At 38.5% G+C, this 25,271-nt stretch overlaps 1 protein-coding gene across 1 annotated transcript; it reads right to left on the bottom strand.

The window, feature by feature from the left end:
• Positions 1-12,319: 12,319 nt before the first annotated feature.
• Positions 12,320-24,421, bottom strand: NHLRC3 (NHL repeat containing 3). The gene is made up of 7 exons (XM_040622241.1): positions 24,072-24,421; positions 23,501-23,653; positions 23,053-23,200; positions 20,708-20,908; positions 18,619-18,710; positions 15,437-15,549; positions 12,320-14,665 (listed from the first exon to the last, which is right to left on the bottom strand). The coding sequence occupies exons 1-7, from the start codon at positions 24,153-24,155 to the stop codon at positions 14,413-14,415; spliced, it is 1,044 nt and encodes a 347-aa protein (XP_040478175.1). The 5' UTR covers positions 24,156-24,421; the 3' UTR covers positions 12,320-14,412.
• Positions 24,422-25,271: the final 850 nt, after the last annotated feature.

The raw sequence follows: 25,271 nt of genomic DNA, 5'->3' as shown, positions 1-25,271 counted from the left end.
AATCCTGCCCTACAGCTCTCCTATTCTCCACCATTGAAGGATTTTGGAATCCAGGTGTGATTGTATTAATTGAGCATTTATTATGTGCATAGCACTGGGCGAGGCATTACAAAAGATATCAAAATTCCTTTATTACTTTGCAAGCTTAATGGAGGTCAAGATATATAGAAGCAACTGAGAATAAGACATATTTAGGTACAAAACTGATAAACAATAAATACTTTAAGAATTGAACGGGGAGAGGTCAGTCCAAGAGGGGAGTCTTAAAGATAGTTTTCAAAAGCTATTAAAAAATTACACTCATGATCTTGATAGCTGATGTCATGTCAAATGCCCCTTTTGACAACTCTTTTGTTTCAAACTTGCCTTTTCTATGCTTCTAGCCGGGAAAGAAGTGTTTTTTTGCTTTTGTTTTATTAATTATAAGCTGTCGTTTCCACATAGATACTTATAGGTCTGACATATCCAATTGGTGCAGGTAACGAGCTTTGTGTGCATTTTTCAAATTAATTTAAGATTGACTTTAAATTTAATCTCCAGCCCTTTCTTGAGGAGTCAGATGCTTTATTGATGAGCTGAAATCTCTTTGTCCTCTTTTTCTTCGGTGGAAATCATCCATCATCAGCCCTATTAAGGCCCTGGGAGGCTAAAGACATTTTCGTCCATTTTTTGTCTGCAGTGAACTTGTCTTCTGACTTGAGGAGTCATAACTTAGAGCATGCCCTGCATTACCGACTGTAAGGCCCACAACACATTTAGAGACTGGGCACAGAGTAACTCTTGAACAAATATGCCATCGACAGCCATACATTAACTACGGAGGATGTGAAATACTTTACTGTCAAAGCTACAACTTGATAAGTTTGATGTCCACTGAGATTATTCCCTACAGAAGGGAGAGGGACTTTGTCTAAGTCGGCCTGGTAGAAGCGTTTTATTTTCAAAAGCCTTACCTGCCTGCCATTATACTACTTGGAAAGCTCATGTTGCATCATGTATCAACTAATCATAGAAAGTAATTTTTCTTAGTCCAAATCATTCTTACCTTTCACCTTTCATGTCTTCCATACACGCTCAACCTCTTCCTCATTAACCAAGGTTTACCTCTCCTACCCCTTTAAGTATGTAGCCCTATCTACGCTGCTTTTCCTAACACTGTGTACTTACTAGCCATATGTGCTCTGCAATCCCTAATCCTTAGTAATGCCTACTCGCTGCTTTCTCTAGGCTGCAAATCATGCCTAAAGAAACTAAAGGAAATGAGAACACCTGACATTCAATATTCTTGCTCTCTGGTTTCAGCTGGCAATGAATTCGCTCATTTGTGTTTCCTGGCATCTGCTATTCAACAGCTGTTCACATTCTTCTAACTTCTTTTTACACCTAATCACTTTCTCTCACTCACCAAATGTACTGGTGGGTCAAGGTTATCGAACAGGTATTCTCTCACGTACCATACCTCCACCTGAAAGTCTCTGTTGTTTTCATTCTCCATTTTCCCATCTTCTGTTTTGCTTGCATTCTCTCATCTTTTGTTTTTTTAATCAAATCTATTGAGGTTTAATTTACATTCAATACAACACACCCATTCTGAGTGTACAGTTTGAGGAGTTTTGACAGATATATAATAGCCATGAAACTACCACCAAAATGCAGATATAGAGTTTTTCCATTATATGAAAAGAGTTGCCTCATACCATTCATAGTTAATCACCAACACCCATCACGGCTTCAGACAAACATTGATCTGTTCTCTGTCATTATAGAGTACTTTTGCCCTTTCTAGGATTTCAGATATATGAAACCATACAGTATGTATTCTTTTATTTCTTGCTTACTGTGCTTAGCATGATCTTTTTCAGATTCACCCACATTCATGATTGTGTAATTTTTATAAGTTTTGTTTAAACACATCAACACCCATTCATTTACACATTGTCCATGTCTGTTTTCATGCTACAGTAGCAGAGTTGAGTATTTGAAAAGACCGCATGGCCCAGAGAGACTAAAATATTTGTCTGGCCCTTCACAGGAAAGCTTTGCCAACTCTTGATCTAAGTGGTCAAATCTTATGGTATGAAGTTTTTTGTATTTCTTTATTATTCTTTTTTTTTTTTAAGATTTATTTATTAGACAGAGAGAAAGACAGCCAGCGAGAGAGGGAACACAAGCAGGGGGAGTGGGAGAGGAAGAAGCAGACCTCCTAGTGGAGAAGCCTGATGTGGGGCTCGATCCCGGAACGCCGCGATCATGCCCTGAGCCGAAGGCAGACGCTTAACGACTGAGCCACCCAGGCGCCCCTATTATTCTTTTAATGTCTATAGGATCTGTAGTAATAAAACTACTTTCATTGCTGATATTGGTAATTTGGGTTTTTTTCTTGATCAGTATAGCTAGAGGTTTATAAATTTCATTGACCACTTCTAAAATCTAGCTTTTTATTTCATTAATGTCTGTTTTCTGCTTGATTGATTTCCATTTATTTTTCTTCACTGATCTTTGGTTTAATTAGCTTTTCTACTTCTTTTTAAGGTGGAATCACAGACCATTAATTTTAGATTTTCTTCTTTCCTTACATACACATTTAAAATTATATTTCTAAGCACTGCTTTAAATACATTTCATATATTTTGACCTGTATTTTTACTTAGTATTTTCTTACTCCTTCTGTGATTTTTTTTCTGTGACATAAGTTATTTACAAATGTAACATTTAATTTTCAAATATTTGATTTTTCAGATATATTATTTTTTATTTCTAATTTAATTCTAATAAGGAGAAAATATGTTATGATTCTAAAGTGACTAAATTTATTAAGACTTGGTTTATGGCTTAGCATGTGGTCTTAGTGTCTGTTCAGTGTGCACTTAAAAGGAATGTGTATCCTGCAGTTGTTGTACATAGTGTTCTATAAATACCCATTTGGTAAACTTGATAGTGTTATTCAGATCATCTATATCTTTATTTTTTGTGTGTGTCTAGTTCTATCAGCTGCCAAGAGATGGGTTTTAAAATTTTCAACTTTGATGGTGGAGTTGTCTATTTCTGTTTTATTGTCAATTTTCCTTTTAATCTATTTCCAAAATATTGCTATTAATCATATATATATAAATATACTGACTTTTAGCTCATCCTGACAAAAACATATCCTTTTAGTATTAAAAGCTTTATCTCTGGTAATATTTCTTATTCTGAAGACTACTTTGACAGTAATATAGCTACTTCAGCTTTCTTATAATTACTGTTTATAATGGAATATCTTTTTTCATCTTTTCACTTTTAATTATGTCTTTATATATAAAGCTTATCTCTTGTATATTTTTTATTCAGTCTGACAATCATTGAATATTGACTGGAGTATTTAAACCATTTACATTTAATGTAGCATTGAATTATGACAGGGTTTAAATCTACCATCATGCTGCTTTCCATTTGTCCCATTTGTTTTGTTCCATTTCCCTCTTTTTCAGGCCTCTTTTAGAATTGACTATTTGTAGAGCATTTAACCTTTTTTCTATTGGCTATTACATATACGTTTGTTTCATTTTTGGTTACACTAGAAGTTACAATACTCCTCTTTACATTGTCAGAATCTACTTTCAAAAGATATTGTATCATTTCTCATATTCTTACAACAGTATGTTTTCATTTATTCATCTCCTTTATATTTTTATCATCTTTTTACTTCTACATGTTATATAAATTCATTGATGCATGTTATTAGTTTTGCTTTAAGCAGTTTTCTTTACAAGAAATTTTTCTAAAAGAAAAAAAAATGTCCTTTTATTTAGCCACAAATTTCCCAATTCAGGCCCTTTTTATTCCTTTGTGTAGATCCAAGTTTTCAAATGGTATCATTTTCTTTCAGACTAACAGTCTTCATTTAATATTTCTTACAGTGTAGATTTGATGGCAGTGAATATTCTAGCTTTTGTTTGCTGAAATATTTTTATTTTTCTTCAATCTTCAAAGAAACATTCGTTGGATACATAATTCTAAATTGACCTTATTTTTTTCAGCAATGTAAAGATATTCCATTGTTTTATGACTTGTAGCCATTCTTATGTTTGTTCCCACTATTTCATAAATATCCCCTCTCCTCCAGTTTCTAAAAACATGTTCCTCATTTCCTTGAGGCTTTACTAGCAACACCTTTAAAATTCAAATTTTTACTAACAATCTGTTTAAAATATATGCATTCTCTAAGATGATATAGGCTTTCACCACTGTGCTCACTTCCTTCTGAGCCCCCACCAGTTGACTTTGTCATACTTCTACCAACAGTCTAAAACAATCTAAGATTTTTTAATTATCATACTCTTCAAAATTTTTCCAGCCTCTACCTGTTGTCCATTTCCATATTATACTTTTACATTTAAGTATACTTCACAGCAGGACTCCCTTTCCAGGCATCAAATCTGTACTAGTTTCCTGTGGCTGCTTTAACAAATTATCACCAACTTAGTGGCTTTAAACCACAGAAATTCACTTTCTTTCACAATATTGAAGGCCAAAATCAGTATCACTAGGGCCAAAATCAAGATCCAGGCAGGCCCATGTCCCCTCTGGAAGTGCTAGAGAGAAATGACTCCTTGCTTCTTCCAGCTTCTGGTGGCTGTTGGCATTTCTTGGCTTGTGGCCGCATCACTCCAAGCTCTGCCTTTATGGTCACACAGACTTCCCTTCTATATGTCAAACCTCCCCCTGCCTCCCTCTTACGAGGAAACATATGGTTATATTAGGGCCCACCCAGATAATCTAGGATAACCACATCTCAAAATCCTTAATGTAGTCACATCTGCAATGTCTTTGTGTTTTGCATATAAGGTAACATTCATAAGTTCTAGAGATCAGGACCTGGACATACTGGGGATGGTGTGGGGCAGGAGGCATTATTCAAACCACCTATTTTTTCACATGAAACGTCATCCCAGCTTCACTGAATGCAATTGGACACATAAAATTCAGTAGTTGTGAGAAAATAACTTTCAAAAGTAGGTTTATGGGGAGAAACAATAGGAGAGCAGGTTGGAGATATCTGTGTAAAATGTAATATAGAATACAGAAAATTTTTGAAGTTTCTTTGAAAATTCAAACTGTTAAAATACAGTATTTCAATACCTAGGAAAAGACAAAAGATTCTTTTATGTACAATTGGAGAGGAGGAAGTGGGAGGTGGCATTAAAGTCGTATCTCTGCAGAGAAAAGTAACAATAAAGACGGCAACACTTAATGTTACCATAGGAGTCTGGATATTCCAATGAGACCCTGAATTCTGAAAAAGGAAACAAGGGGGGGGGGGGGGAATGGTGAGACAGTGACAAATGAATAAAGCCAAGCAAAAAGGAAATGTGAGTGGAAATAGGTCTCAAGAGAGGGCAAGTGCAGGCTGGTGGAAGAATCCTACCTACAGGCCTGAAATGAAATTCAAGTAGATAAACTAAAAGATCAATTCACTTGAGAAGCTTAAGCTAGTTAATGATATACTAAACTATTAATACAAGGTAATGAGAGCCATTCATTCAGCCAACACTTGACAAGTATTTGACCACCTACTATGTGCCAGGCACTTTGGTAATGAACAAAGGAAAGTCATCCCAACCTTGTATTAAAGCTTATATTCCAGTGAGGGAAACAGGTGATACACAAGTGAAAAATTAAATGAGCAGTATCAGAGAATTACAAAAGCTATAAAGAAAATAAACACTGTAAGAGAATAGAGAATGACAGGAGTAGATGCTTAGAACAAACATTCAGGATGCACCTCTTTAAAGAGGTTGTATTTGAACACAACCTGAAAGAATATACAGATTGAGCCAAATAAAGATCTGGAGTAAGTGTATTCCAGGTAGATGGGAGAGTAGATCGATAAATAAATGGTGGTATTATCCCATTTGAGAGTGGGAGAAAGGGAGCAAGTATCTATTTTGGGTCTGCTAAGTCTGAAATAACTGTTACATGTCCCAGTGGAAATGTCAAGGAAGCAATTGGCTATGCAAGTCCTAGCACAGAGGAGTAGTTTGAACCACAGGTGTTAATTTGGGCATGACAAAGGTATATACCACCACCTGGAGAAGTCCTGCCACAAAAATATTCAAATTTTAATCTGACGAAGTCTCCACAACTAACTGCAGATTTACAGGAACTACAGAAGACAGAGTAACATGTTAAACGAATCCACAAGGATGAAATCAACAAAATCCAGACTCTGGGAAATTGGAATTGATGACTGCTTTCTTCAACAAATATGTGAAAAGGGAAGAGAAAGGGAGACCCAGAGCTGGAGCCACAGAGAGCAAGAAAAAGAAGAGGAAGAGGAAGAAACTACAGATTAAATTTAAGAAACAAATAAAAAAATGGAATTTATTTCAACCCTGGCAATTTAAAAAATTCATGAGATACTGAGGTAAATCAGAACAAGGACAATATTTAATGGTGTTAAGGAACTACTAATGTTGAAGGTGGTAGCATTATGTTAAAAAAAAATATCATTACATTACAGAAAACATGCTGCATTAGTCAAAGAAATAATATGATGGTGGAGACAATACAAAATAAAGGACAGAGGGTAAGTACACAAGGATATCAATAAGATGACATTGTCTACAATTTGATAATTATTGAAATGTGTCATTATATAACGTTCAAAAAATGGAAGTAGAATTATTTAGAATTTTATTATTTAAGCTTTAAAATACAAATAAAGATGGAAACTAAAGCAGTCATTAGTAAAGATGTAATAATTCAACATTACCAGTAACGAACTGTGATTGCATTTTATTACTTTCCAACCTGATTTTTAGGATGTCTGAAACAATTACTGCAAATACCTCTGTGGGACACATAATAAATCTACATGAGACAAGTTTGCACTGAAACATGAGCTGCTGCCTGTGAAAATAGTTTCTTTTCAGGAAAGAAAATTATAGAAAAACAGATATGGGGGCACCTGGGTGGCTCAGTCGTTAAGCATCTGCCTTCAGCTCAGGTCATGATCCCAGGGTCCTGAGATCGAGCCCCGCATGGGGCTCCATGCTCCACTGGGAGCCTGCTTCTTCCTCTCCCACTCCCCCTGCTTATGTTCCCTCTCTGGCTGCCTCTCTCTGTCAAATAAATAAAATCTTAAAACAAAACAAAAACAAAAAAAAGATACGTTGCAAGAGATGAGCTGATAAATAAGTACACACATACATAAATACTTAAAAGCTTTTTAAGAACCATTCTCCTTTGTTTTTCACAGACTGACTTCACTTTCGTTTGGAATATATTTAACAAAAGATTCAACAGTTTAATATTTCAATGTGCATGATAAATTTTAATCTACGAGTTAGGTGGAATTATTAGAAACACTGCCAAAAGGTCACACTACAAAGAAAGCAAATTGTACATGAACAAGGAAACGGAGTAAAAACAAATTGTTGGTCATTATTAAGAAAACCTAGTCACCTGCTATGTTGTCCAATACAGTAGCCAATAGCCACATGTAACAATTTAAATTTTAAAATAAAGCTGAAAATTCAGATCCTTAAATACACAACCTACATTTCAAGTGCTCAATGGCCCATGTGCTCAGGGCTACCATGTTGGACAGCAGAAATTCAGAACATTACCACCATCATTTCTATCAAACCCTCATAAAGACTGTACATCCAATCAGTGGTGTATACACCAAATAAGAATACTTAATATTCACTGAGCTGCTGGCTTAAAGACCCTATCCCTTTCTCACACCTTCCTTGATTACATTTTAAAAAGTTTCTTCGTGTTATTTTTTTTGTTGAAGGTTGGTTCATTTCACCTATAAAGATCCATACAATGAAGAATGGATCTATTTCATTTTCTCAGATGAAAATTAAATATGCACATTTTCTTCTTTGCTATGGCTACAAGAAAACTCAGACGTAAATGCTTAATTGCCGTTAACTATTAATCCAGGTTTTGAATAAATGTATTTTCACACCCCTCTATGCAAGTTTTGACATTACTCTATTTTAATGTATTTTAAAAATGTTATTGTAAAGAGGCTCAAATTCCTTTTGAGATGGGTGGAACATAATTAATTGATAAATTCTGCATAATGGCACTCTACTGCCCTCTTTCTTTCAACAATAAAAGTTCCAAGCAAGAAATTATTACCAAGTAAAGGTTTTCCAACAATAATCATAAGAAAAAACCTATAATTAATCAACATATTGTACACATCGATGCTAAAAGCCATTATAAAATTAAATAGTAATTCTTTTTTTTTAAAGATTTTATTTATTTATTCGACAGAGATAGAGACAGCCAGCGAGAGAGGGAACACAAGCAGGGGGAGTGGGAGAGGAAGAAGCAGGCTCCCAGCAGAGGAGCCTGATGTGGGGCTTGATCCCATAACGCCGGGATCACACCCTGAGCCGAAGGCAGACGCTTAACCGCTGTGCCACCCAGGCGCCCCTTAAATAGTAATTCTTAATAAAATTCTGAGATTAAAAAACTACTTAAAATGAAAATTACCAAAACTCAATAGTAAACATCATATTAATTGGTAAAGTACCAATATTTCCATTAAAATCAGAAATAAGGTAAAGACACTTGATAATACTACTTTCATTTAACATTGTTTTGAACAATGTAGCTAATGCTTTAAAATTTTAAAAATCAAACAAGCAATAAATAATTAAAAGATGTATAGTTACCTTTATTTTCAGAGTGGTATACCTACAAAATCTGAATATCTATAATAGCTAATTAAAATAGTAAGAGTTTATTAAGGTGAATAAAAACGACATACATAATAAGAACGGATACCTTTTCTCTATGCCACCAAAAACTAATTTGAAATGGGGAAAAAGGGGCACCTAGGTGGCTCAGTCAGTTAAGCATCTGACTTGATTTTGGCTCAGGCAACAATCCCTGGGTCATGAGACTGAGCCCCAAGTTAAGCTGTGTGCTGAATGTAGAGCGTCTCTCCCACTGCCCACCCCACCCCCAACTCAGCTCCGTGCTCTCTCTCTCAAAAAGGGGTGGGGGAATCCTACCCTAATAGCTACAATTAATAAATGCAAAGGATAAATTTGACACAGGAACCTAAATGTGTCTCAAAAGAAATGCAAGAATCTAAATTGAAAAAAAAAAAAATCTTAGCAAAGGACATAAAATAAGACCCAAAAGCAGAGTAACTTCTTTTCCTAGATATAGGATCTTAAAACTATAAAAAATATCCATCCCAAACTAATGCAGGTTAATTTAATATTGAATTTCTTAGGAATGTTTTTTATCTGTAAGAAGATACCCAACTAAAACAGTGGCTTAAGTAACGAAAACATTTAACTCTCTCACATAAAATATCTGGAGAAAGGAACTACCAGGCCAGTACAGTGGTTCCCCAATCATAAAAACCCAGCCTCCTTCTGTCTTTCTGCCTTCCTTAAGAGTGTTGGGTTGGTTGCTTTACACTATCATGATGGCTGCTCCAACTCCAGGAATCACACTCCAGTTCAAGTCAGGCAAGAAGGGAGAAGGCAATGGTGCTAAATATACCTACCTTTTTTTTTTTTAATCAAAAAAGCAAATGATTGTCCAGAAATCTCCCAGTAGAGTTCCATTTATGTTGCATTGGACAGAATCACATCATATGATGACCCCTAGAAGCTAGTTAAGCTGAGAAAGCAACACCTCACTCTTCCAGACTTCAAGGGGGTGTGAGGAACGAAGAAGGTTGAGAATGGGTGTTTAGTTAGCCAACCAAGTGATAATATTTACCACAAATTCTAGTCCGAATCGTGTTTTTTCATTCAAACTGTTCTGTTTTCCGAAGTAGAACGTATATTCCAGGAAAGGAACCTTGACCTTGCTCACCACCATATTCCTGGTATCTAACACGCAGTCATCTGCTGGATGATTAATAGCTTTAATGCTAAGTAAAAATATTAAAAATATCTGTTTTTTAAAAGTGGTCATTTCTAAATAATAGAGAACTTAGTGTATCAAAATTCCACCTTTAGTTTTCAATAGTGGGACTAAACACAGAATCATACAATTGGGAAGGTCATCTGGTCTCACCATGTTTCCAGTGTAAGAATTTCAGTCCAAAGGTGGCCTGGCTGCCCATCTCTGGCTTACATACCACAAAAAAGGCATGGTGAGTGCTTACTGTGTGTCAGGGCCTGGGTGTAATGTTCTACATGCATGATCTCATTTCTGTTCACAATGATCCCATGAGGAAAATACTATCATTTCCATTTCACAAAAAAGAAAAATGAGGCAGTCTCAAAACAACACAGCAAGTAAGTGGCAGGGCCTGGATCAGAACCCCAGTCAATCTAACTGCAGATTTCAAGTTCTGAATCACTGAACTTTACCACTTTCAATAGGAACACAGTCTGTTCCACTGCTAAACAGCTACTTGCTAGAATGTTCTTTCACTAAGCTGCATCAACTGGACACACTGTTACTTCTACTCATTATCTTCATTCTGGAGGAAAGCTCAGTAAGCCTGTTCATGCTACTATATCTGATGACCCTTTGAAGGTCTCAGAATCATTTCTGAACACCATGTTATTTTGGCCAACTGCTTTTGGATTAGAGTCTGTTTGCAGGGCTCTCTCTTAAATGTAGCATCCAAACGAAATTCAACACCACACATCTGTTTACCAGGGCCATAGACTATTGTAGAGGCTAAAAACAGGCTGCCCCAAGATGGGCCACTTTGGCACAAATGACATACAAGGAGAATTAAATCATAACAATACCATTTCATTGTTTACAACGGAAGAAACATAAGTTTCAAAAAATGCTGTTTTTCATTGCTCAAATTCCACTCAGTTCTTACACACAAAGGGAGTAGCTATAGGTCATTAAACGTCTAAAGGATTAATTTACTCTGTAAACTCATGGACTCTATGGCTAAGTGTCTGATGGATAAATTACTTGGCCTCTCTGTAAATAATCAATTTTTTTTATTTATACAAGAGTTAGCAATCACAAGACAAAATTGTTTAAAACAAAAAAATCTAGTAAGGAAAAAAGGAACAATTCTCTGTTAATATGAATGCATTTTCTATTGTACTAAATAAACTCATATTCAAGTTATAGCTTAAAATGAGTTATTCTCTTCTGGCTGTTGGTTTGGCTTTTATTGGAGAGTTGCTTTTTTTTAAACATGGAAATGCCAAATGAAACAGTAAAAATTTCCAATAACCCTTGGAAAATATGTCACCTATAAGCTAATTTCCTCAAGATATACAAGCTAAAGAAAAAGAAGAGAAGTTCAAAGTATGGTTAACCTCAATTTTTAAAAAATCAAAGTATAAAGAAGGCCCACAGCTGTTTTCAAGAAATGCTCATAAGCAGGACTCTACTGCCCTCTTTTGTATCAAGCATGTAACACAACACAAGTCCCAAATAGGGCACCTCCCGGGATGAACTGAAAGGAAACGGTTTTCAGGGCTTGTTTTTCCAGATGGATGCTCGACTACCATGGCAGAGGACGACTGCCTAAGTGCCTTCACACATTTGTTGTTTCATATGTGCTTGTTGAATAAATGAATCCGGCTTATTCTGACTTTTCTAAAAAGTTTTTTTATTTGATTATTGCTGAAATTTTAGAGTCATGAGTAAAATAAAGTCATACGTTCAGGATTTTTTTTTTTTAAATGATTCTAACGGATTTGGTGAGTCAAAGGAGCAAAAATACGACAGTTTCCAGTCGTCCTGTGGGCTCTCCAACCCATCCTGCCTTCAAATCCAGTGCTTAAAACCAACAAAGGTGGAACAAAAGTTGGGACTTGAGTGCCCTTCTTTAGCCTGACAGCCACATTGCTTGAAGCAGTCTTTTAATCTGTTTAGTGACCTAAGCACAAATTATCTGGGTCTTCTTAGTTTACCATCAGATTGCACACAGGTTTTCTCTGAGGACACAAACGTCCCATTGTAGCGACCCGATGTCCCAGTGGACGTTAGGGAAGATACCTCCAGCCTCCCTTCAGTTTTCTAATTTGGAAGTCACCCTACCACGCCCCACCACACACATTCCCCAATAGATCTAGAAAGTAGAGGCATAAAGAGGTTCCATTTCCAGTGCAAAAATATACGGAGTTAGCTAGTATCACTATCATTTGTACCCACTCCCCACCTCAGCCAGGCTGTTTTCGTTCGGACTTCTGAGCGACCTCTAACAAAATGCGCTTCAGCCTACACTTTACCTGCGAACGAAGGAGGAGAGTCTCTCAGCGCCAACCTCTGGTTTCAGGATTGCTGAAATTCTTCAGCGGAGTAAGAAGTTATAAACTGCTTTTATAACAATAGAATCAAACATTAAATAGAGAGCCAGATAATATTGCCTTTTCTTTCCAAAAATTTAATTTGTATCTTTTAAATGACAATAGAAGACATTTTCTCAATCATTTACTCAATCCAAAGGAAAAAAGTGAAATACTATGATTACAGAGATGATAGTAGACACTTCCAGCAAGATATATGGCAACAAAATTTTCAGCGAGTTTTATAGGAATCTGGTATAAAATAAAGTTAAATATAACATTTTTAAAACGACAAGATCATTTACCTAACCTGCATTCGTAAGAGACATTTGCACTTCTTGTCTGGCTTAGAAACAAAACAAAATAAAACCCTCATATCACTTTCTTTTATACAAAAAAAAATTTACTATATTGGCTAAGCTGCATAAAGTTCATGAGGATAAGTTCTGAAAAAAGCAATAAACACAAAATTAAGGCAAACTTGATGTTGGTATCAGGTAAACAGCACATTTAGAAGGACTTTTGTTAAGAATTTCTGCCTTTAAAGTACTCGAAGCTATTATTTCAGAGGGCACATCTGTACCTGTTGTGACATCTGATCCTAACAGCATTCCTGGAGGAGGAATTGTTACTAAAGAGAAAAACTAAGATGGCTCATTTAAGATCATACAGCTTGATCAGTGGCACAAACACACTTATCAAAGACCCCGGAACACGAAAAAGTTTCCCGTTGGTTGATTCACCTTCCTAACTGCATCAAGATATGATCGAAGCATCAGAACAGAGTGAATTCCCTGAGGTCTGCAAAACAGACTGCAGCCATAATGGGGGATGAGGAAAGTCCGCTCAGGATTTTTCACATGCTACATGATTTGCAGTGCAAGACTGTGATAAAAAGGGAGGTGGATACAAGAAAAGGGGAGGAATGACCTGAAAGATCATCATATAGCCAGGTTCAAGCAAAACCCAGAATAAACCAGAACAAACTGAAAAGATGGTCTTTGTTGGGAAGCAAATATTAAAACCAAAGGGGTAGAGGGACCTAGAAAGGTCCCTAAGAAATTATTCACCTTAATAGTGCAAAATGTTCAGTACACATCCCCATATAAATTAATTCTAAAAGTTCTTTGAGGTAGATAGATGTCAGGAATGAACTGAGTTCATGTTTAACAAAAAGAGAGAAGAAAGAAAAGAGAAAAGAAGAAAGAAAAGAAAAAGGAAAGAAAAAGAAAAGAAAGAGGCACTGAAGAGAGGCCCTATTTTTAATGCTACCTTGAAATAAAAAGCATTGCAGTTAGTACTTGTCAAGATTCCTTTCAGTAAAGTGCTTAAATGCCTGTTGTTTTATTCCTCCATTTAGAGGTTGAGATTAAGTATCTTACAACTAAAGGCCCCAAGCCAAGCCGGGCTTTTAAAAGAAAGCCTACCAAAGCTCCCAGCCAGTTTGTAACTTTTCACAACTCATCCACTTGGACCACCTTGTTTTCCCCTCTTCAGTTTCTCAAGATGGAGCTCAAACTGATTTTCCTGGCAAAATCTTCAGGATTCCCTCAGTCAGAAGTAATGTTCCTACAGCCAAAAGTCCTGCTACACTTAAGCCTTGCTGTCACTGTGTTATATCAGTTTGCACACTTGTCTCCCCACCGGACTACAAGCTCCTGAAAAGGCACACAAAGATAAACCCCGCTTCTTCGTTTCTGAATCTTTAGGAGCTAGTATCCTGTGGGTACTCATTAATCAAGAGCCCATCTGACTTGATCTCTCAAAATGCACATTTTATATAAGGTGAACAAATTGGGAGGTTTGCAGTTCTTCACATGAAATTCAATATATCCTGCAAAACCTGTTTTTATTCCTTTCCCTCTTCCTCTCAGGGAAAATTAGTCTACCAGGGCAAATACCCAAGTTCCAACCTTAGTCCCTCTTTCTGACCCCATTTTTTTAGTATTGCATTTCCTTCATTAAAATATCCTTGTGCACTTCCAAGTAAAACTAAGTCACAAGAATAGCAACAAAACATATGGTTCTTCGTGATGTAAAAACAAATTTTTCTCATCACCAGGTCACGGAAAAATAAACACATTCTTACGCTTGAACATTATTTGTAAGGACTTAACAATGAATTTGAGAATCTGAACTTGCACTTGAAAGCTCTCCACGAAAGGAAACATTACGAACCGAATGAAGGAAAATAGCTATTCATAGGGACATATTTTTGTACTTGCTTTGCTCCAATTTCTGCTACATAGATCGCTCCAGTCTTCCCACTGACATCTAAGAGATGAGGTAAGACTTGATCTGCTAGTTGGATTGTGCCGATCACAGAACAGTTGCCAATGCTCCCCACTGGGGGCGCTGCCGCCAGTAAGAGCCTGCTAAGGTTCAGCTGGGCTACAATCGCGAACTTTCCATCAGGAGTAAATCTAAAGAGAAAGACATTTTACAGAACAAACGTAGGCAAAATCAATATAAATGCTGACTTTCTCAACATTTTTATCCCCTACGGTGCTAAGCAACCACAGACACCTCTACTTGCCGAACGATGCTTTCGAGGAGAATTTAAAATGTGTCTCAGTCTGTTGATGAGGGAACAGACTTGTGATGGCACACAGAGCCAAAGATCAGCTTCAACAAACAAGAATAATAATATGGGAGCCCCACACAAAATGAAACTAATGGAGAGTCGGTGCTAGGCTGACACCACAGACTCAGGATTCCTATTTACATTCTGTGTTTAAAAATGCATCACACGTATCCCGAGGGTGAAGGCTGTAGGAGGTCCAGCATATGTTATCTCTGAGACCTGGATCGCACAGGGCAGCACGGGGAATTGAACTGCTTTCGTTCTCCATGGGAGTTAAACTACCATTATGTGTTCTCTGCATACTTGGTTCCACCCCCTTTCCACCTGCTGAAAACTAATACTACTTTAAATTTTCAACTAGCTTTTCAGAGGAATTCACATAAATCAAATAAAGCAAGCGTTGTTTTTTCTTTCAAGATTTTATTTAAATTGTAGTTAGTTAACATATAGTGTAGTATTTAATTCCCGGGGGAGAACTTAATGATCCATCACTTGCATATAACACCTAGTGCTCAGCACAAGTGTCCTCCTTAACGCCCATCAACCATTTAGCCCATCCCCCCCCCCCACCTAATAAAACAAGAATTTTAAAAGAAAAAGAAAAAATTACCTGACTGAAGAAGGTCCCTCTTCTGTGAAACAATTATTCCACGCTCCTAACCACTCCCCAGTGTCTTTATCAAATACTTGAATTCTTTTATTTCCTCGGTCAGCAACCCACACCTGAGAACCCAAAAAAGTTTCTTGGAAAAGATCCACATCATAATGAGAAAGAAAACAGAAGGGGAGAGGGGAGGGATGAATGTTCATTTCCATTAGTTTCACATACACCACCTCATTTAGTACCTAGGGGACCCCAATCTTCAGACAGGAAATTATAGTTCCGAAGTGAGCTTGTAATAAGGAGGAGAGCCACTTGTGGTCACCTGTCCTAATCCACAGCCCACACTTAATGCTCGTCTGCTCTACTGAACATCTGAATAACTAAAAACACTGGAGTGTTCTGCTGTGACGCAGAGGATTAGCACAGCACCGAGAAGCAGCAGAATTCATGCACTCCTCCAAAAGGCATTCTCTGTCCCGCTGAGTTCTGCCAACTGTCAGTTCCTGGGTTAGGTCAGAAGACAAAGACAAGCAGCCTAGTCCCCCAGGCGCTCAGGCTAGGGGTGAGCCAGGCATTCATTCCTGTTGCATATCACTGAACATCTACCTGCTATTTACCGAGGAATGTCCACAGTGCCAAACCACAGAAAGAGGATGCTTAGAAGATCTTAGTAGCATCTCAAGAATGACAGGAGGCCAACAACAGCTTTAATTTAGTTTTGGTATAGGCTGGAATGAGTTATTCAGTAAACTGTTGTGGTAAGACAGGAAAGCCACTTCACTCTAAATGCCGTTTCATGTACTCTAGCTGATGGATGCAACCTCTGCCAAACATACAGGGAAATGATTTGATGACATGAGGCTAGGGCTGGAGACAGGTATGGAAGAATGGACTGGAAGTGTGGGCCAGCCCCGCTGACCTCTACCTCCTCCTTTCCGGATCTTTGGACTTCTTGGGTTTGAGGATTCAGGGACTATTTCTTCAGGGTAACCCTGACTATGTACCTGTCGATGCCTATGAGTTTTAGTAGCCCCTAAATTCATTTACAGTAGGAAACAAATAAAGACTCATTGTATCACTTTAGAAAGTCTGTTGATTCCTAAGTAAGGTGATTTCTCAAGATCTTTTCCTGATTCATGATTCTTTAGTAAGGATGGGTTTCCTTAAAGATTTTGGTATTACTGCCTTTGACGAGTGACCAAGGAAGAAATATAGTTTAGACCCTAGTATTGGATATTTTAGATTGTTGGCATTATCTTTCCTACTGAACAAATCTTGATTATGAGAAATCTTGTTTAAGAAACAATAGCNGGGGGGTGGGGGGGCGCCTGGGTGGCTTAGTCGTTAAGAGTCTGCCTTCCGCTCAGGGCGTGGTCCCGGCATTCCAGGATCGAGCCCCACATCAGGCTCCTCCGCTAGGAGCCTGCTTCTTCCTCTCCCACTCCCCCTGCTTGTGTTCCCTCTCTCGCTGGCTGTCTCTATCTCTGTCAAATAAATAAATAAAATCTTTAAAAAAAAAAAAAAAAGAAAAGAAAAGAAACAATAGCAGGGGCGCCTGGGTGGCTCATTTGGTTAAGCCCCCGACTTGAGATTTCGGCTCAGGTCATGATCCACAGGGTTGTGGGTCAAACCCAGGATCCCAGGATTGGGCTCCACACTCAGCAGGGAGTCTGCTTGAGATTCTCTCTCTCCCTCTCCCTCTGTCCCTTCCCCAACTCGCACATGTGTGTGCTCGCTCTCTCTCTCTCAAATAAATAAAAAAATCTTAAAAAACAAAACAGCAAGTTCAGCTCTGGAGCTAACTGACTTTTCATATAGGGCTGGGGTGATGACTAAACGAATTAATCATGTAAAATGCTCTGAATGGTGTTGACTGTTGTTAAAACACAAGTGTGCAGAAATGAACACTCTCATTTTTCATCATCGAGTAATGCCAGAGTATCCCCATCAACTGTTCTCAAAAGGGCACTTATCACTATGGAGAATTCACCTGGGTCCAGGCCTTCCCTGCTCAGAAACTTGATCTTATTCTTATTCCATGAAGGAAGTAGTTAATCGGGCTCAGGAGGGTAATGTGTTGAAAACCAGAATTCCAACTTTTTAGCTCCCCATTTACAGACAAAATTCACAGGTTCAGTTATCTTCCTATCTACAATGGGAAATACTTGAAGATTTCACTAAAAATTCTCACTTTGTCTACATAGGAAGCCAAATCAAAATCAAAAGGTTGCTTGCTGAACACAGAATCAGAAGAAGAAATGAATTAACTTTCTAAGGGTACGGAGTCAAGATAGTCTGATGCATCCATGTGCAACAGGACATTTAGTCACTGAACAGTTACTCATAGGATGACTACTATGTGCCAGGCCCCAAGATATAAAGCAAAAAAGAGTCAGTATATGCCCTCATACCGCCTCCGCTCTGTTAAGGTAGACGACTGATTATATTATAGTGTGAGAATTACTATAACGGGGAAGTATAGGCTACTATGGGAAAACAGAAGGAGAAACTAATATAAAACATTTTGGGTGGGGGTTTGGTCATAGGAAAGTAACCCCAAAGAAGTGATATGTATGCTTAAAGGTGTATAAAAGCAAAAGAGGTGGTAGTGGATAGGGTGGGGAAAAAAGAAATGGGCTGAAGTGTGTCAGTTAAAGTTTTCTGTTCCCCAGAGTGGAGCTAGTAAGAACAAAGTTGCCTGGGTGGCTCTCATTTTCAAGCTTCCAAGCTTAATCTCTCCCACCTCCCTTTTGATCAACATATTCTAGAATTAATTTAATTCTAAAATCAAAAATATATTCAAACACTCCCAGTAGTTTTCTTAGTAGGAGGGCAACTCTTTCTTTTTTCAGGTAACTTATGCTCTAGTCCATTATTTGTTCCTTCTACCTTTAAGTGACAACCGCAAATCTATTTTGTTCATTTCTAAATATTTGGGGAACTCTTCATTACAGGACCTGAACAATTATAAGAGTATATGGGTTAGCCATCCCCAGAAGAATTGCCCAGATACATCCAGATACACATAACCACAAACATTCATATATATTCGGATGTCCAGACACACATGTGCACCAAGATCCGTATATATAGAGGCCCATACACCTACACACACACACACACACACACACACTCAGACACACACACTCAGACACACAGTTCCATACACAATGAGAGGGTATTTTTACCCGACCAGATGAATCAACAGTAACACTGTGAGGTATGTTGAACTTAGCAGGCCCTGTCCCACGTTCTCCATGCAGCCAAAGCATCATGAAATCTGAAAATGGCAAACATAGTTGGTCAGAGCAACATATAGAATACCTTATACATTTGCATGTTATATCTTATATCTTAAGCTGAAAATAAACTATTCAGTTATACCCCCAACTGATTATGCTTTCTTAGCTTTCTGTGTATATACCAGTTTGCCTAATTATTATGCTTTACCAAAAAAAAAAAAAAATCCTTCTGTTTCAAGCAATTAATTGACTTCTTTACTATCTCCACTTGAGTTTTTCATCATTCAAAACCATTGTGTGTGATTCATGTGACTGTCTCCCTTCCCAACTATTCTGTTATTTGGTATTACAATTCCTGTGAGTTTAAAAATTCACATTATGTTTTTATAGTCTGTCTCCCTTATTACCCCTGTTGTAGGCCAAATTGTACCTCTACCCCAAAAGATATACCCAAGTCACAGGAACTCCTGTGCCTGTGAATGGGACTTTACTGGTCATAGACTTTTGCAGACATATGAAGTTAGGGATCTTGTGCTGAGATAGACCCCAAATTTAGGTGGACCCTAAATCCAATGACTAGTATTCTTGTAAAGAGAAAGGAGAGGGATATTTGAGACACAGAGACACACAGAAAAGGCGGCGATCTGAAGACAGGGGCAGAGACTAGAGATATCCTGCCATAAGCCAAAGAATGTGTAGAACCATGGCAAGCTGGAAGAGGCAAAGAGGGATTCTCTCCTAGTGCCATTAGAAGGAGCAGGGCCAGCCCTATAGATTTCAGACTTCTGGATTCCAAAACTATGAGAATAAATTTCCGTTTAAGCTATTCAGTTTGTGGCAATTTTTTATAGTAGCCACAAGAAACCAATATACCTGTATTCAATCTGTCTCCTGAGTTTCATTGTTTGTTTCATAGAATTTTTTTGATTCTTGCTTTATCCACATTCACCTCCCTTTAACCACCAGCAACCAAACTTAGTTGCTGGGTAAGAAGCTGACTACATAACTTCACGCAGGAGTGTATGCTCTGCCCACATGACAGAGCTTACTGTAAATACTTCCTGATACAGTATTGTGTATTATAAAAACTCTACTTCTATAACAAAAAAACTCAGACATTTTAAAGGCAAAATTATGGCTTCAAAATTCTTAGATAAGCCTTCAAAAACATCCCAAATCTTATTTTTTCCTCTTCCAAAATTACATCCTAAGACCTCTTCCTCGAAGACTTGCTAATTACCTGCAGACCTTGTGTGATAGAGCCTTGTGAATGTTCCTCCCATCCCTCCTCTCCTTCCACAAAAACCAGTTTAGTTCAAGAACCACTTGCTTTATGAATGCTTGCCCTACTTCTTTAGTCAACAGTAATTTCTCCTTCTCCTAATCTTATTTCACGTTAACAATCAATACCATAGAGTAGCATTTAGCGGTTTCATCTGAAATTGACCTGCACCTACAATACTACTGGACACAGAGCAATATATATAGTGAAACTTTAGCTGATCAATCAAACTGAAGGGTATCTCAGCTCTAGGATGCCAGGTTTCTAACATTCTCTTTCTTAATTGGATAGGATAAACACATTTCTTGAGCCCACTATAAATTCCCAAACTGCCTCCAGTCGAAGGAAACACCTAGCTTTTGAAGAATAAGTATATTATCAGAATTATTTATTATTGGCCATCCAACACATTCCACTCGTGCCCTTTACACACAGCTTCATATATAATACAATATACAACGGTTGTAGGGCACCTGGGTGGCTCAGTCAGTTAGGTGTCCAACTACATTTTGGCTCAGGTCATGCTCTCAAGGGTCACGATGGAGCCCTGTGTTGGGCTCCTCGCTGGGCGTGGAGCCTGCTGAAGATTCTCCCTCTCCCCTTGCCCCCCACACCTCCCCATCTCTCTCTCTCTTAAAAAAAAACATACACACACACACACACACTAGTTATAATATTATACCAAGTATCAAACAAATTAAACACATCCAACTTATTAAACAGCATTCTTACGATACCATGCAAGCCATGTACCTTGGGACAATTTGATCAATCTGTTATTTAATCCTCCATCTCCATCCACAATGTAAATATCTCCTGTGTCGTCTACATATAATTCTGCAGGGTTATCAAACTGCAGGGGATTCAAACCAGTGCCTTTTTTGCCTGGGGTACCCAAGACTTGAACAAGATCACCAAAGGAATTGTATTTTTTAATAGTATGACCATAGGATCCTATAAAGATAAACATGCACATGTCACAAATATAACCACTATCCAAACGTTCATGTTTTTCAAGTAAGCAGAGAGCAAGAATTTAACAGAATTAGACAGTAATGATAAGTTAATAGGCTCAGACAATTAAATGCTGTATTTCACAAGCAATAAAGCTTCTTTAGTTACAACCAAATCTGTCATGAATTAAAATTCAGGTACTCCAAAATAAGTGTATTCTAAATTCAAATAAGTAAAACCAAAACAACTGGCTCAGAAAGTTCATGATGATAAACTAAAGGTACATCATTTTTTTTTTAATCAAAAGTACGACAGTACGACCTTGAATAAACATTCCTTGTAAAAAGAAATTGAGAAGGAACTGGAAAAGGAACTCATGTTTGAAAAATCATTATTTCAATCATGGACAGATCTCAAATTTTAGTAGGTCAACAGAAAAGTTTACTATAATACATATTTTTTTAAAACTATACTTTCTTATAGTAGAAACAAGTTCAAGACTCAACCCACTTTTTTCCTAAGAAGAGAATAAACCTTTCCAAATCACTAATATCTTATTTTCTCACTTATATCAAGACATCTTTGAGCTAAAATTATCTTACAAGCAAAAATATAAAGTATGGTATTAATAATTAGGGAAAAACCATAATGTCGTTAACAGGAATCAACTTGAAGGCATACCAAGACCAAAGTAACTGGTAGGCATGCAAAAGATAAACTGGATACACTGAACTCAGTGGAAATAAAGTGAATCAACTTGCATTAGAATTCTATCTTAAAAAACGTATTTATTGTTACACCTGATTTGAATGCTTGAGGCAGTTTGTAGCAATAAGAGAACAAAATATTGTTAAAGAAAGCAACCTTCAAAGTTTCTAAAGAGTTGGCAAAAGACATAGAACACCAGTATATAACACTGTTTTGTTTTTAAGGCTCATTTACAGCCATATTTTTTATTAAAGGCAATGTATTTCTTCAAAAAATGGGAAGGAATATAAAAAGTGTCTTCAGGTCTGTGCATGAAAAAAAACCCTTCAATGGAAAGAATGAAGAGGTCATGTGTATTCTTTTTATTTCTGGGAATCAGTGAAGTATTTTATAAAAAACGACACATGAATGGAATAAATTAAAAAGTAAAGGCCTTTAACAGCGAGTGCTGGGAAAAAAAAGAAGTCAAAATAGTCATATTTCATTATAGCATTACAAGGAACTCAGAGGTAATCTCGATTTTTTTGTTTAACTGGAATTTTATCATCCAAAATACATCTTGAAAGAAATGAATCGGCTGCGGCTCAGAAATCTTTTGGGTTCTGAGAACAAATGGTAATGGCACTTCCACCAAAAACTGAGTTCATTAATTCCAAAATGGTATCTGAATTAGCCAGAAACGAAGAAACAGGATGTCCTTCAAGCCATGAATGTAACCGGGCCAAAGAATACTAGAAAGACCGTCTTTATGACCCCCTTCATTCCTGAGATCCTGAGTAATGCCCGGTTATCTCTGGTACTGCCTTAAGCAACAAGAACATGAGAACAGCTATCTCTGAAAACATCCAGAGCTATACATCCAGCTGTGCCTACTTTAATTTGCAACACCTTCTACTAAAAGCACTTGGTGGAAGGAAGATTTCAGACATGCTGCAGTAGGATTTCAGAAACATTAACACCAGCAGTTTCTGCAAATCTTGCATTTTGGGCAACAAAGAAGTTCTGGTTTCTTAGCACAATTTCTTTTGTAAGAGAACTGGTAAAGAAAAATAAGACAAGGACTCCGTTCATTAACTTTCAGAGATTGCTATGTTTGGGGCTTCACAGAAGAGGTTTAGAATTTTAACCTGGGAAGGGCACCTGATGCTTTAACAAACTATAGAAATGATCCCTGAAAGTATTGTCTCACAACTGATGCTTTAAAGAGGTAAAATCCCTTGACAAGTTAAAGGAAAAACCGTAATAATTATAGCCTCCTTGTTAAATATCTTGACTCTACAGAAGCACAATATAGAGGTTTTTAGAAACAAGTGATTTCAGAAATCATTAAAATTACAATTAGATTTAGCAACTCTTGATTTTAAAGCGTACAAGCAAGAACATGGGAAAAAATATGGTTTCTAGTAAGATAATTTAATAGATATTACTACACATACCACTTCCTACATCCGTGATCCAGACAGACTGTTCATGTAGTGTACTGGCTGCAAATATACCATGAGGTGTGTCAACTGTATAATTCCAGGATCGTAGGAAATATCCATCCTCTGTGAACACTAATACCTTTGGGATGTTATCCCCTCTCTGAAGGTATATAAAAATAACTGCTTAGATAGGATCAGTTTTTAGAAAGTAATCTTTATTTTGGTAGAGAGAAACAAAAATTAAAGGTTAATCAAGAAATTTAATGTTTAAAAAACGGGCTTCAAAATTTATTAATATCTACAACATTCAAAACCAACGTATTTACTTAAAACCAACTCAAAAAAACAAACTTCACTATTAGCATAATATAAACATATATGGTTACTTAGCACAGCAAAACAAGAAGAAATTGTTTCCTTTGTGTTCATAATTTTTTTTTAAAATCCCCATTTTACTAACCTGGGCTATGTAAACCAATCCGCTGAGGGAGTCGATCGCAACACAAAATGTTGCTCCAGTAAAGTATTCTGAATGCTTAGGCCAACCCACATCCAGCCGATAAGGAATTTCCTTGGTTCTCCAGGAAATTTGAAAAGCAAATTTCCTTAAAACCTTTTTAAAAAAATCAGAAGATTAAGTTTACTCTCTACGTTAAGGGGGAAAAAAGGCTTATTTTTAAGCATGCCTTGACAGCTGACATAGAGGTGTTCAGACTGCTGGACAGAAATGATTCGGAAGAAATGGGTTTGTAAGTCTAAAGACCAAAGCGATCACAATACAAATCTGCAAATTGTTTGAAGATGTAGTGGGATCTGGGGAAAGAAAGAAAACAGGACAATGGCGATGTATCATATATAAACTTTTAAACACCAAGAGACAAAGGACGAAGGCAGTTCCGCTCCCGGTGCAGCTTTTGAAGACAAGCTCGTGCAGGAGCCAGGGCCCGCCACCTCCATCCCACGACAGCGGCCTCGCCTCTCAACAGTGCTATCCACACACCCGACAGACATTTCTTCACTGCTCAACTCACCGGGGAGCCACAAAAACGCGAATGCAAAACCAGTAATGTAAGAAAGAAGCCAGCGCCGGCCAGGCAGACCCAGAATCTCGCCATGACCAAACGATAGGGTCCGCAGGCGGCTGGTGGCCACCAGACAGCTCCACGCGGTTCGTCGCTGTACACGGCGTCGGCCCCACCTCGGAGCCGAAGCTCCTCTCTCCGGTTCCCTCTCTCTGGATGTGCGGGTCTTGAAAACCAGACCCGAGCGCACGAAAATCAGAACTCAGGTAGCGGTTTCCGGGAGCGTTCCCAGGTCGACGCCCCCAGGTCACGTGCCTCGGGCTGACCCACTGACCACCCCTTTTTGCCCCTGGGGGCGGTCCACGCGGCGGACTTCTCCAGTTCGCCAAACATAAGGGCATCCGTTGATATGCCTTAACCACTCGCCTATCGTTGTTTTAAAAATTCAGATTGAAAAATCAGAAGAAAGCACACTCAAACTCAAGACATAGAGATGTGATCCTTAAAAAATGGCTTTCAAGCTCTGAGAAAGATTTCAGCTCTATCCGATTCCGAGCATCCAGGCATTCGCCATGAACACCTACGTTCCCACACCAGGACCCCCCCCCCCAACTGGCTTTCGGGAAAGAGAGGCCTAAGCTGTCGGCGCAGAGTTGAGTTTACTGGGGCGCGACGGGTTTCGTTAAAGGCACCCAGGAGCCGGTGGGAGCTGTAGGGGTAACCAGGAAGGGCTCTAAACGCTGTGGACGCCGCGGTGTTCGGGAGTCCCCCTACCGGAGAGCGTGTCCCCCTTCGCCGGGCTCTTGGTGCTCTCCCGCCGCCGGCCCGCTCCCGGAAGCCGTGGCAGCTGGTAACAAAGAGCCTGCGAGGCCGCGGCTGCCCGGGCTGCGGAACCCAGGACCCAGCGCAACTGCTGGGGTTGAGCGCAAGTCGGGCCATGCGTCCAGGTTCGCGGCGGTGAGGGGCGGCGGCTGGCGGCCGAGGCGCTGGTGCGGGCCGAGAGGCCGGTGCCTCCTTCCTCGCCGCGCGCGGCAGCCCGGGTGCAGGTGCTTCTCACCTCCCACACGGGAGAGCGGCTTCACGACCTTACCCGGTGGCGCCTGGCCATCAGCTGCAGGAGATCGAAGCTCAGCCCCGGCTGCCAAACCCTGGATTTCTCTGCAGGACTCAGAGAGCACCGGGCTCTTCCCCGAGGTGTCCTGAAGCTTT

The sequence above is a fragment of the Ursus maritimus genome, unplaced genomic scaffold, assembly GCF_017311325.1.
Source record: "Ursus maritimus isolate PB19 unplaced genomic scaffold, ASM1731132v1 scaffold_10, whole genome shotgun sequence".
Lineage (NCBI taxonomy): Eukaryota > Metazoa > Chordata > Mammalia > Carnivora > Ursidae > Ursus > Ursus maritimus.
The sequence above is the reverse complement of the archived record's forward strand: the minus strand, read 5'-3'. Positions and strand labels throughout refer to the sequence as shown.

Coding starts and splice junctions, on each gene's coding strand:
- NHLRC3 (XM_040622241.1), bottom strand. CDS start 24,155: ATGGCGAGATTCTGGGTCTGCCTGGCCGGCGCTGGCTTCTTTCTTACA. Junction 23,654..24,071: donor CGCGTTTTTGTGGCTCCCCG/GTGAGTTGAGCA, acceptor TTTTTTAAAAAG/GTTTTAAGGAAATTTGCTTT. Junction 14,666..15,436: donor GAGGGACCTTCTTCAGTCAG/GTAATTTTTTCT, acceptor CTTTCTCTTTAG/ATTTACTCCTGATGGAAAGT.